A 12,131-nucleotide genomic window follows, 5' to 3' on the forward strand; every position below is an offset into this window, starting at 1 on the left:
AATGTGGCTGCACCCATTTTGGGGTTGGCACTGTTCACTAGAGGTGTGACTAACTAAGCATGACAAGACAAGAGAATGCACAATATTAGGTTCACAAGGATGAGATGAGAGTTTAGTAACACGTTTTAGGAAAACAATCCCTGTTTTTTTTTTGGATACATAAGTGCAGGTTTTAATACTGTTTTTAATACCTTCACTAATTATAAAATTTTTTAACCCAGTTGCCATAAGTCTTTATATCAATGTTTTTCTGCTTGTCTAATTCTGTGGTCGGCCTAACCCCAGAAAAGTATTAAATTGTGAATGAAGAGAATTTATAAAGCTTATCCAGTTGAAAACTGGACAACTTTAGACCAGAGTCACATTCATCGATGCACAAATCTCATCACACCTCTAGCGCTTACTGATCAACAAGTATCAAAAGTTGCGTTTAGTCTGAAACACCGTTTTGTCCCGATTCGGATCCCAAGCTGGTACATGGGATCAGATCAGGACACATTGTTTCTACTTACAACGGAATCATCATTTGATATTACTGTAGCTACATTTACATGGACAAAAGTTATCAGAATAAAGGGCCGATCGCAATAAAAAAAAAGCGTCATGTAAACACACTGTTCAGAATATTATGATCGGATTAAGATCAATCTGAATGACAATGTATTCTGAGAGGGGTGGTTTATGTTGATTGATAATCCGATCAATAGACGCTTGTCAGGCTCAAGGTATTCTAACAGTAATTAGTACATTGTGGAAGTCCAGCCTGGGCGCTCTGAACACAAACAAACTTGTAATATACTGCTTTGTTTACTGTTTTTGTTGTTTAGCCAATATGGAAGTACTTCTTCTCTGTTTTTTTTTTAGTTTTTTTTTTAGGGGGATTGGATACCTGCGCATGTCAGAGTGGTTATATTGTGAATAAAGCCAGGAGTATATACATGCACATTATGATCGCATTCATTGATTGTGTGCCCATATAAATGATACAATCTTTTTACGGCACTAGTGGCTCATTTGTCGTACAGTGGGCTGACAGGAAAGGGGGTACGAGAGAGGGGGAGGGACATGCGGCAAAGGACAAGAGGTCGGAGTCATGCACGCGAACCACTGCGCCACCGAAGCTTTCCCCAATCCGAATACATTTTAATCCGATCGGGAAATTTTGTGCATGTAAACACAGCTAGTGAGAGTGTAGGCTGCATTTATGTAGCTCTGTCTTATTTACCACTCAAATAATTTTTTTTTCACTATGAGCCACATTTAATCTACTCACATGCTCAGTGTCTTGGCTAAGAACACCTGCACATGCTAGGTACACTGGAATTGATGTTTCTTCAAAGCCTTTTCGACACAAAATTGCTGTCAAATTGCAAAAAAAGGTTGAATTTTAATGATGCAAGCATCTGAGCATCTATTTCACCGGCAAAAAGCATCTGTAACACATATAAAGACTGCTTGACAAACCCTGTGAAAATAAGAGCTTCAGCTGCTAATTGCCACGTGGAGGTCAAATTAAAAGTGACTTATGTATTTTTACTCAGTTGTTTTTCATTTAGGAAAAAGAAAGGTTTGGATTTATTCTACGGCTCCGTTTCCTTTTCCAGGGCCCTCTGCCGCTCAGAGACGATAATGGCATCGTTCTGCTTGGAGAGAGAGCTGCCAAATGTCGTGCCTATGCCAAGGCGCTACATTACAAAGAGCTGGAGTTTCAGAAAGGTCCCTCTCCTCTCATATTGGAGTCTCTAATCAGGTAGGAGGGCTGAAAAGCTCTGGAATTATTAGACCAAAACGCAAGCTTGGCCTCTGTACACGTGTGACTAATTCAGCCTATTAAAAACATGATCTCTAACCGAAAGAGACAAGCACTAGTTTTAATTTATGTCCACCTGACTAACTTATTTGGTTGTAGAATTTGAAAGGCCATCAGAGGTACACAGAATCACATTACATTTTGTTGTCTAAAATAAACATACTTCCCTCTGAAAGTCAAGGTTCCATCTAATAAATTGGCTAAGAAATGATATTGTACTTTGTGCTATCACCTTTTGCTACCAGGTTTTGATGCCTTCTATCATCTTTTCCATGCAATTTTCTCCTCCCCCCCCCCCTTCCTGTACTGTTGGCATGGCATGGAGAAATCTGTTTTCCAGGCATCTAATTGGATGCTTGCCTCCTTTTCATCTGTGAGTGTCTGGACTTGTGTTTCTTTGGGGTCTGTTTTCGATTTCTTGGGAGCCGTGATGATGATGAATGATGGGAGCCGGTACTCTGGTGTTATCCCCATCTGGTTCTCACCTCTCTAGGATTTCCCATAAAAGACTTTGCCTCGGCTTTGCAAGAAACACAACGAAAGCCTTGCTTTAACTCAGGCCCGGCACTGTTAGGAGAAATGCCTTCATTTCTGCTGCAGTTGTTGATGTTTGTTGGTGACTTTTTCATTATAGCTATTAGAGATTCATTGATCAGAGTTTTGTTGTCAATTTGGCATCTCTGGTTTTTGTAAAGTCTTGACTTACGGTGCCGATTTTTTTAAAAAGTTTTATATTAGCATGGTTGATGGTGTAAAAGACAGTCTTCATTTCTATTTCCCACAGAATGCAGGCATTTACTGTAACCCAGAGAATCACGGAGTGCTGCCAACATTTCCAAATCCACAATGCTTCATGGCAGACAAGAGTTGAAAGCTTAAAAAGATAAAAAAGAGCAATGTTACTCTAATACCTTCAGCCTTCCCGTTATCTGCTGAATGTCTCACTCTCTCTCACTCTTACTTTATTTTTACACAACTCACTTATATGGAAACAAGCTAACTTTGAGTCTTTGTCCATCACATCCAGACCTAGAACGCTGTTGCTACCACCGATCGTTCTTATCTTTTGGTGCATTGACTGATCAAAAGAACATCGGCTTTTTTTACAAAAAATTTCCAAAAATCTATGGTTGGTTGGAGTTGAAAATAGGCCGATTTCAATCACCAACTGATTTCAGCCATGTTCTATTGATTTACCGTTATTGTAGCATACACCTTGAAGCACAGTTGAAATTGCTGGAATATTCTTCAATGAAAATAAGAAAAGTAGATATGCATGACAAATACTTTTAACAGCGTCACTAACTAAATAAAAACTATTCCATAAGTAGGATCACTTTCAACACTGATCACCTTTCCATTAATCACTATTTAATAACCTTGTGAACCTAAAATATGTTGGGAAGCCGATATTGAAGTAGTTTTTAAAGTACTTTCCAATCTTTGCCAATAGTTCTCCTGATTGCATTGATTGACTTTTTTCTTTAGAGGCCTATACTACTTATTTTAACTATAATAGCTTCTTTGGACAGACCAGTCAATTCCCAGCAGCCCAACCTTGAATGTTCCTCATAGCTCCCTTCATGGAAAAACTTTAATGTTTCTCACTATGGTAACTCCTGTAGTTACTCTCTGCACTGCTGGCAATTCACGTATTGATATTTGTCACTTTAATAATAAGTTGTCACAGTTTTAGTGTTTTTCAGTGTAAATTTCTGCCTGCAGGATAAGATTTGTGCTTTAATCAGGTTTTCACTGAATGTGTCACTTCTTGAAAAGTTGTTAAAGCCGATTATTTCTGGTCTTATTAAGGCAGCACTTGGTGTTTGCAGATGTTTGACCTCCTCCTGGCTTGCAAATGTTGTAAAATGGTGTTTTGCTTTTCTAATAGGAACCCTCAGGGGTATTTAACTACATGGCAGAGCAGAGCCTGTGTGGTCTCCCTTTTCTTTTTTGGGTCAGGTGTCCTGGGACCTTTGGCCAGGGTGTCAGCTTCTGACCCTGGCATGAATGATTGGACACCAGAGTTTTGAATTTATTTTACTTTTCCATTTACCACACTGTAGCATGTCTTACTTGTAAATGCATGTTTAATTGAGACTTTCTGTCGGGTTTCTTCTAAAAAATATCTTTTATTTAACATTAAAACAACATCATTAAGAACCTGTACACATTTTTACAAAATACACGTTTCAATTACGAACGATTAGCAAAGACAACATCTATAGGAAATGCCTTTCATGGTAAGTCATATCCCATCAGCAATTCACAAACACTTTTCTTTAAATCTTCAAATATGTCCTACAGGTCCCCATGACTTCCACTGTAACCAGTACTAACTAAAATACAACCTAGTGCTTCCAAGAAAGTGAGAGAAATGGTTAGAATCCAGTAGCCAACGAGGGACAGTGGTTTAAAATATTTCAATTCCTAAAACAACAAAATTGTTTCTAGTAAATGAAAAAAAAAAAACTACAATTTACAATCAAACACAACATCTACACATTCACCGGACTGTGATTTAAACAGACCATCACACACAGGCGTTTGACTCTCTTTGCTCTCAAGTCGAAGATGCAGTTTGGTTCTGCAGGTATTAGAGGGAACTGTGATGTGGATCCAGGAGACACAGCTGCGACGCTTAGGGTTGAAATCCCACCGGCCGGATCTTCATCTCCACTCTCTTCAGAGAATAGTTGGGGCCGTGCCAGGCGTACCAAGTGATCCCATCTGAGCTCTTTGTGTGCTGGCCGTGGCGGTAAAAAACGCCATTCAGATTGGAGTCGGTGCAGCAGTTGTACCAGTAACCACCTGGGAGCATCAGAGGGAAAAGAATTAGACTCACGGCCGTTTGGAAGGATTTATCCACTTTGTATGAGCTGCTAATAACAGTTTTGATGGCTTTGGCTACGTTCACGCCTAATGATTACCTTTGCGCAGGGAAGCGCAGTTGTCCACACATTTGTCGTTGTCCTTGTTCATGGTACTGAAGTTGGTGTTGTTGTGGTAGCGTAAGGAGTTTCCAGCGTTCCCGCTGTAGTTGGCGATGAAGAGCTTGTAGCTGTTGAGTTCATTGCTCACGGTGAAAAAGCCGTACTCAGCAAAGCGTGTCTGTCCCTCCCAGTCCTGCATAGGAAAACCCACAAAGCAAGATTTAGAGAGGAATGGTAGTAAAAACAGAGTTTATTGGCCCGCCATGTTTGCAATTAGTCAGATTTATTACTAATTTTCATACTCCACGAAAGTAGACTCAACTTGGTTCTGCCTGCTTATTTTGCTGGCAATGAAGCAGTTCATGCTCGGGGTAAGTTCCAGCACATACCTCCATCTCGATGCGGAGGGTGCTGGGCTGTCTCGTTAGGCGGAAGATGTGGTCATTGCCCAGCCAGAAGTCTCCACGGATAGATCCGAATCCGTTTTTGTACTGCTTCCAGTCCCGGTTGAAGGAAGTCAGGCCAATTTTGCGTCGTTGAATGAGAGTCCAACCCCCTCCGTTTGTCTCCATGTCGCAGAAGACCTGAAACAACAAATGAGCGTTTGGTTTTCCTGCGTGGGACCTGAACGCTGAGGGCAGGGGAAAGCGCTCGCCACCAGAACCATTTGACTTACACTGAGCTCAGGTGCACCCAGAAACTCATCCTTGGGCAACTTGTACTCGCCAGAGATCTTGTAGCTTTTTTCATAAAGCGATGCACAGTCATATATGGCATCTGGAAAAGAAGAACTCAAAGTTATGCTGAAAGCAAATGCAGTTTCATGAGCAGACGTTGGAAAAGGGTCCCCTATAAAATGCAGCTTTATGGGTATCTGAGTGATTTTACAGATGCAAAAATGGCTTTTCAACTCTGATCAAAAGCAGAAAAAGTTTAATTAATCGAGGTATATGATTTTATAGTTCCATCTTTTCATGATATGGTGATGTAATTAGAGTATTTATGAGGTCTACGTGAACCTTATACCTGTTGAGAACTGGGAACCCCTCAACTTCTTCTAATCTGTGGATCCCTTCCTGTCCTGCTCTCCCCTCTCCGATTGACTGGAGCTTTAGAAAGACCTCTCTGTTCTCTTCCCGTGAATCATACATATGGCCCCTGTTAGACTACACAGCTAAGGTACTGTAAAAACAGAAGGCGTAATGTTTGGTTAATCGCTGTTTGGATTAGGTAAATTGAAACACGAAAAAGATACGGCTGTGGTGGAGCTATGACAGCCCTGCAGACGGGACGCTGTAGCTGCGAATGCTTCCTCCTGCCGTCGTGCAGCTTGGTGTGTGCACTGTAATCAACCTCACTACTGATTTACAGCAACGCGCCGGGGCCCTCAAGAGAATGGCTGATTATAGTACTTTACAGCTAAAATAAATATACCATAGCAGATTTCAGAACTGTCCACATTCCAGTAAGAAGAAAAATTTATTGGAAAACTGTCCTTTTTTATTATTAAATAAAACTTAAAAAAAACTCAAACTTGTCAAAAATCTAGTCATTAGTCTCTGGCGGACTAGTAATTAGTCTCTGGCGGACTAATTACTCCGCCAGAGATTAGGCCAATCTTTCCTTGACCTGCTCTGATTGGTGACCAGGTTCTCAAATACTGGAAACTTGACTTTTTCCTTATTTATTTAAGGAATCAACACTAAGAACTCACAGTCTATGAACCAACAACCACAGCATGGACTTTGGTACACCTTTTCGGGTTTGATTATCATAAAATCAGGGGGATGCTCTTGTAATTTCTTTACTTCCCATTGTATTCAAAACTACTACCTTCATCAAAGAATCTGACAAAAGTTAAATCTGCAGCTTCAACCTAAAAAAAAGTGGAATGGGTATTGGCCAAGGAAAGCATGTTCAGTGCGCGTCTGGTTTTTCACATTGTTTTTTTCTGTTGCCATATTTCTAGAACATGCATGAAAGATTTAATGACTATCTGACCATCTTAAAAAGGCAACACAACTGGAAACAGCTGATATTTTCTCTACATCTGATTATTCTTTTCATCTTGCCAGACTTTGTTTATAAAAGTTACGGAAAAAGCCGATCCTAAATAGGTGTTATCATTAGCTCTAGCAGCACTGGGTTTTGCATATAAAACATCAGCTAACCCTTGGCCCTTTACTTTGTTGTAAGCTGTTGCCGGAGCACTCACCTGAAGAAGTCTGAGTTGCAGACTGCAGAGTTTGCAGCTGCATGATCTCCACGCGGTTGTTGATCTCCGAGTACTTGCCCTCTGCCTCTGTGACCCGGCCTTCCAGCTGCTGGTCCTGCTTGTCCAGCTCCATGATTTGCCTCACGACGTTCATCATGTCTGTCTTCTGCTTGCGACTCAGCTCCTCGAGCAGGCTGGTCAGATTGGCCACCTGAACCTTGAGGGAGCGCACCTCGTCGCAGCACTGACCCTTGGGAGTCTTGGGTGGAGCCGGTCCCTTCTTGTGGTTCTGGGCCCCGGTCTCCTCTAACAGGAGCAGGGCAACACCTAAAGCTATGATGCTCAAGTTGATTTTAGCCATGTTTGGATGCCTGATCCTTTCAGATGTGATGGCTTTTAAAATGGTTTGTGTTAAAAATGTTGAGCTCCTGTTACCAAAAAAAAAAATATCTAGGCAACAGAAGTTTAGTAAGGCTAACAGAAATGTTAGGTAGGAGTTCTCCTCTTGACCAGATGCTAAGCAGGGCTCTGTCCTATTTGCTCAGAGAAGTCCTCCTCTATCAGCATCTTAAATATTCTGCCTGTAGGTCCTCCCCCTCTTTACTGGTGTGCACCAGTCCTCGTGCTGACCCTTTTCAGCCATGTGGGTGGAGGGCCTTTTTTTTCAACCCTATCTTCCCTTCTCTGCTATACGTCACCCCCCTCGAAAAAAAACTTTCACTCACACTGTACGGGAATTGCCCACGTTCTTTGTTCAGTGTTTTAGGTTTCTGGTTAGTAATGATTATTTTTGCCGTGTTGCTGGGATATTATAATAGGCCACTGTCCGTACTTGCTGACTTTTTCTTATTTTTTTTCTGCTCTGTGAATGCAAACGCTTCAAAACGCTTTATTGAGGTGAATTAATAAATGAAAGTCAAACGTGGCTCAAACATCATGAATGGCTGGTTTGTGGAGAGGAACAGCTGTGGGCAATTTCCCTGTCTGTTGTCGCACTTAGCGTCTCACGTTAATGACAGATTTGACTTTATCCTGAGGGCTAACCATTTTTCCTGTAAATTTGGTCTCCACTCACTAACAGGGAGTGTGTGAAGTCACCGAGTAGTCTTTAATTGTCGGCTTTGGGTTGTGTGAGGGCCACACTTAGGGGCAGATGTTTGTGACAATACTTTGGAAGGGATACAAGGAAATTCTCGTCTCGTTATCCGTGTTAAGTTATGCTAAGATTTCAGAAAGGATATGATTTTCAGTACAGATAATGACCGCTCTACGTAGACCCGGTCAAGGCCACTCGTTTTCCAGGAGAGGGAGGGGCTGCTGCTCAGAAAGCCGGATTCACGAGGGTTACTCAGACATGCACGAATCAAGCAAGATACAACTCTGGGCACAATTTTCATGAAGGAATAGCATCATAACAGCTAAAAGCTCAGAAAGGTTGATTTTGTATGATATATTTTTTTCCTACGTAATTATTTTATTATTTATAGAAAAAAAAAAGATACAATTGTGCTTTGAGATCAGGCCACACTGTTAGTGTAGATGTATTAAAACCAGACTCCTACCTGCATGCTGTATTTAAATAGTTTTACGTCTAAGAAAAGTTGCTTACAGAGTGTAACGGATAGGAAATGCACATGAATTTGCCATTACCGTTTGCATTTTATTAATATGAAAAATGATGTAATGATTTGCCCTGCTGGGACTGGCCACTGACGAACCCCCATTGGGTAAAGCTTTAAATAAAGGTGCTTTACGGCAGTAGGTGCATAATTGACTGAACAGTTATTGAAATACTCTTTTCATAGAGAATGGGTGAAAAAAAAAATACTTGAATAAATACAGTTTTTGCAGTTGGGAGTAGGAGTTACGTTTTCCAACACCTGTGTGTGAGCAGCATACAAAGCAGCACTTAAACCAGTGAATGTTGTCCCTGCTGTGTTAACCGGTGGATTAAACCTCCTTATATAATCCCCAGTGAACTAAGTGTGTTTTCTAGGCCTAATAACAATGTTTGTAATGTTACCGCCTCTGGGTTTTCTCCTTTTAAACATTACCAGCATGCCTTTCGCTGAGCGTAGGGGAAAAAGAAGGCTTTGTAAACATCAGGGTCTCTTTCCCAAGTCTCCTTTCTGCCTCCTCATCTTCGTTTGATAGTACAGCTACCATGAATTATTAGCACCTTGTAGGAATACTTTTCAATGGAACATACAATTCTTCTATTCCCAACAGATTTTTTTTTTTTAACGTGAAACTGATATTTTCTCTTAAGTTTCACTGTTTAGATGACGCTTAATATGAAGCTGTCATCAATCTAGGGTTACATTGCTTCAACTGTGGTTTGTTAAATAAACTGTCAAAAACTACAAAGTTTGTGGTGAAAGATGGGTCCAAATATTGCTTCCTAGCATGACAGGGACATCTGGTTGTACCAAGTTGCCATTTGTTGCCCAAATGTTTCTGGAAATTATTACATAAGCAGAAACCCCATGTTCCTAAACTGCAGAATGTTTTATTCATGTCCTTACTAACTCATTTGTACAAAAATTATACCTCAGACATCTACAATGCACCATCTTTGTATCATGGAAACTAGTCTGAGAACGCTAAATAATGACTCTTTTGCTTCCTAAGGATTACATAATATGCAATCTTCCATTGTGCCAATGGCTCAACAGAACTGGCAGTAAATATTTGGATACGGTTTTCTAATTTTTCCAAGAAGCTGTGTTCCCTGAATGTTGCCAGCCACTTTTTACAACGGGTCACTGCTGTATGATTTCCTATGTATTCCACACATATTTTATTTTATTTTTTACCTGTTTCATTTCATCAAACAAATTAGTCAGAGTTTCAGTCGGAAAGGGCTGGATAAATCAGTGTAGATCCAGCAGTTTAAAAAAAACTTAACTTATTAAAGTGTGTGTGTGTTGGGGGGGGGGGGGGGTTACCTAAAGGCAAATGGCCCAAGTGCCACATTTTGGACATGCCTGATTTAGCTTCTTGTTTGCTTTCAAAGATGCACTTCGTAATTCATTTTCTGCGCCCGATAGTTTCAGAACTGCTTAGATAGTAAAGCTTAGTTATTTATCTCAAAACAACATGGGTTAAATAAACTAGAGGTACTAGAAGTCATTGTTTCTAATAATCTTATGATATCCAATCCTCACGTGTATGCCACAATTGGAGTTTTTAAACTACATGTTTTGAAACTTAAACAAATATGAATTTGCTTCTTAAAAAAAACTGTTCAAATCCAAAAGGCTAAATTACGTACTTTTTTAAAAACATGTATTTCTTTTGATAATGTCTCTGTATTGAAAAGTATCAGTAGGGCTGTCCTAAAAATGTATTTCATTTGCTACATGATGTTATCACCTAATTTGCTTATTTTGCCATTTGCACTTAATTGTACTGGCAATGTCGGAGCAATGATTAACAATGTGGAAGTAACAATAATAGTAATTCCAACTTTGAATTAACTTAATTATATATTTTAGTTTATTTTTCTTGAAACTGGTTTGGTTTATAAGGCTATGGGCTGCTCAGAAATGTACACAGAGTGTACACAAAGCAGCAACTATTTTCACATTTCAAAAGGACATAAACCAACAGTAAAATGCAATGATTTATTTTAGAGCAGTGGCATATTTTAGAGGATGCCATACCCTAATTCTTAAGTGTTCAGACGGTTGCGACTTTGTGCACGCGCAAGTCTTGACATGGAGGGTGAACGACTGGGTACAACTGGGAAAGGACGGATGTGCAAGAACTAGGCAGCCAATGGGTGCTTTTGGCTGGGTCAGTCTCCTAAGGCAGCGCACGCTACTTTTAGAAAAGAGTAAGAGCACAAGACCTTTCAGAGGTCCCCAAAGGTCTCTAGATGTCAAAAGGTCTGTAGCAACAATGGCCAATAGGTGAAGAAAATTCAAAGAAAGGATATTCCAAGCACTGTCGGAGCATAGCAAATGGCCTATCTCCATCAAGGCCTATCAATTTATCGTTCTGTCAAATCTTATGGAATAAAGTTGAATGTATTTGTTTTTTATGGTGTAAAGTAACGGACAATGGTGCATAATACCTGTTGACATTCCTGTGAATCTTAACCTTAAGGCATTGGTGTGAGTCAGTCCTTTTCGGTAAGCTAGAGATCATTTTCCTTCCTGGTTTTCCTTATTGCTCTACCTGCTGTATGAGTCACATCCTACTGCCAGCAGTTCTTTCCTGAGGGATAGCTTTTCCTGGACTCTGTCATTTAGTATTAGTTCAGTTCTAGTAATTGATACCTTTTATGTCAAGCAAGTTTTTCTTCTTTATATTGGCTTCTGTATCACCATTAACCCTATACTGAAGTCCCATTATGGCGTATGTGAAGTGTGCAGGGCTCCTCCTAGAAGACGCCATACAACTTTAGTCACCACCGTTGAATTTATTTCCTTAAAAAGCCTAGAAATGTTTAATTGCAAGATTTTTCCTTTGCCCATAAGGCCAAGTTGTTGACCCTGGCTTGCTAATTACAACAGTCATCTATCTTGTTATGTGTGTACTGACTAAAAGTATTAAAGTTGGAATATGGCTTCAGGCGCTCCTCTATCCCCAAATGCTCTGGGAAAAGATCTGGCAATCAAACAAACTACAGGGGCCAAGCTTTTAGCAGAGCAAACTCAATTTTAGGAAAGACATGAGAGGCCAGGAGATCCAATCATGAAAGCTTGGATTATATGCAGGGCCATAAAAAGTATTTATCCTCTCTGTGCTTTCTTCTGATTTTTTATTTTTTTTTCAATCCACACTTTAAAGGGAAAGTGTATAACTAATTGGGCTTTTAATTAGCAAAAGTCAAGTATTGCTTTTATAAATACATATTCTGACAAAGTCTAATAACCTCACATCAAAAATGAAAGCGTTCTCATAACTTAGAAATTAGTAGTTCGTAAATACATAGGTGTCATTGCGGCACCACGTTGGGTCGCTGTTCCTGATTTCATAACCCGGAAGGGGACAAACCGTCAGCCAGACGCGTTTTCCCTATCTGTCTTCTATATGAAGATGTGCTGCCGGTGGAGGAGGAGTAAAGAGAAAGAGGCTGGGCAAAAATTACTTCCATGGGAAAGTTGCAGGTTCAAAACCACTACTGATCAAAAACAACAGAAAGGTCTATCCCAGATTTGTCCAT

The 12,131-nt window shown here is 40.2% G+C and overlaps 2 protein-coding genes across 3 annotated transcripts in view; one reads left to right on the top strand and one right to left on the bottom strand.

The window, feature by feature from the left end:
• The window catches only part of mtor (mechanistic target of rapamycin kinase), a 101,829-nt gene that overhangs the window by 32,902 nt on the left and 56,796 nt on the right, over positions 1-12,131 (top strand). For both annotated transcript variants that reach the window (XM_036129082.1, XM_036129053.1), the window contains exon 28: positions 1,605-1,750. In XM_036129082.1, coding sequence (XP_035984975.1) covers positions 1,605-1,750 — 146 coding nt within the window. The remainder of the gene's footprint in view (positions 1-1,604; positions 1,751-12,131) is intronic.
• angptl7 (angiopoietin-like 7) lies at positions 3,883-7,569 on the bottom strand. The gene is made up of 5 exons (XM_012861927.3): positions 6,959-7,569; positions 5,420-5,520; positions 5,133-5,327; positions 4,741-4,936; positions 3,883-4,621 (listed from the first exon to the last, which is right to left on the bottom strand). Exons 1-5 carry the CDS (start codon positions 7,317-7,319, stop codon positions 4,452-4,454), a joined length of 1,023 nt encoding a protein of 340 aa, XP_012717381.1. The 5' UTR covers positions 7,320-7,569; the 3' UTR covers positions 3,883-4,451.

The sequence above is a fragment of the Fundulus heteroclitus genome, chromosome 1, assembly GCF_011125445.2.
Source record: "Fundulus heteroclitus isolate FHET01 chromosome 1, MU-UCD_Fhet_4.1, whole genome shotgun sequence".
NCBI classification, from domain to species: Eukaryota; Metazoa; Chordata; class Actinopteri; order Cyprinodontiformes; family Fundulidae; genus Fundulus; species Fundulus heteroclitus.

What these genes read in the sequence shown, in the direction of transcription:
- angptl7 (XM_012861927.3), bottom strand. Translation starts at nt 7,319, where the DNA reads ATGGCTAAAATCAACTTGAGCATCATAGCTTTAGGTGTTGCCCTGCTC. An exon ending in TGCAACTCAGACTTCTTCAG is followed by an intron (nt 5,521 to 6,958) that starts GTGAGTGCTCCG and finishes CTTCTTTTCCAG; the next exon opens with ATGCCATATATGACTGTGCA. An exon ending in TGGGTGCACCTGAGCTCAGT is followed by an intron (nt 5,328 to 5,419) that starts GTAAGTCAAATG and finishes TTGTTGTTTCAG; the next exon opens with GTCTTCTGCGACATGGAGAC.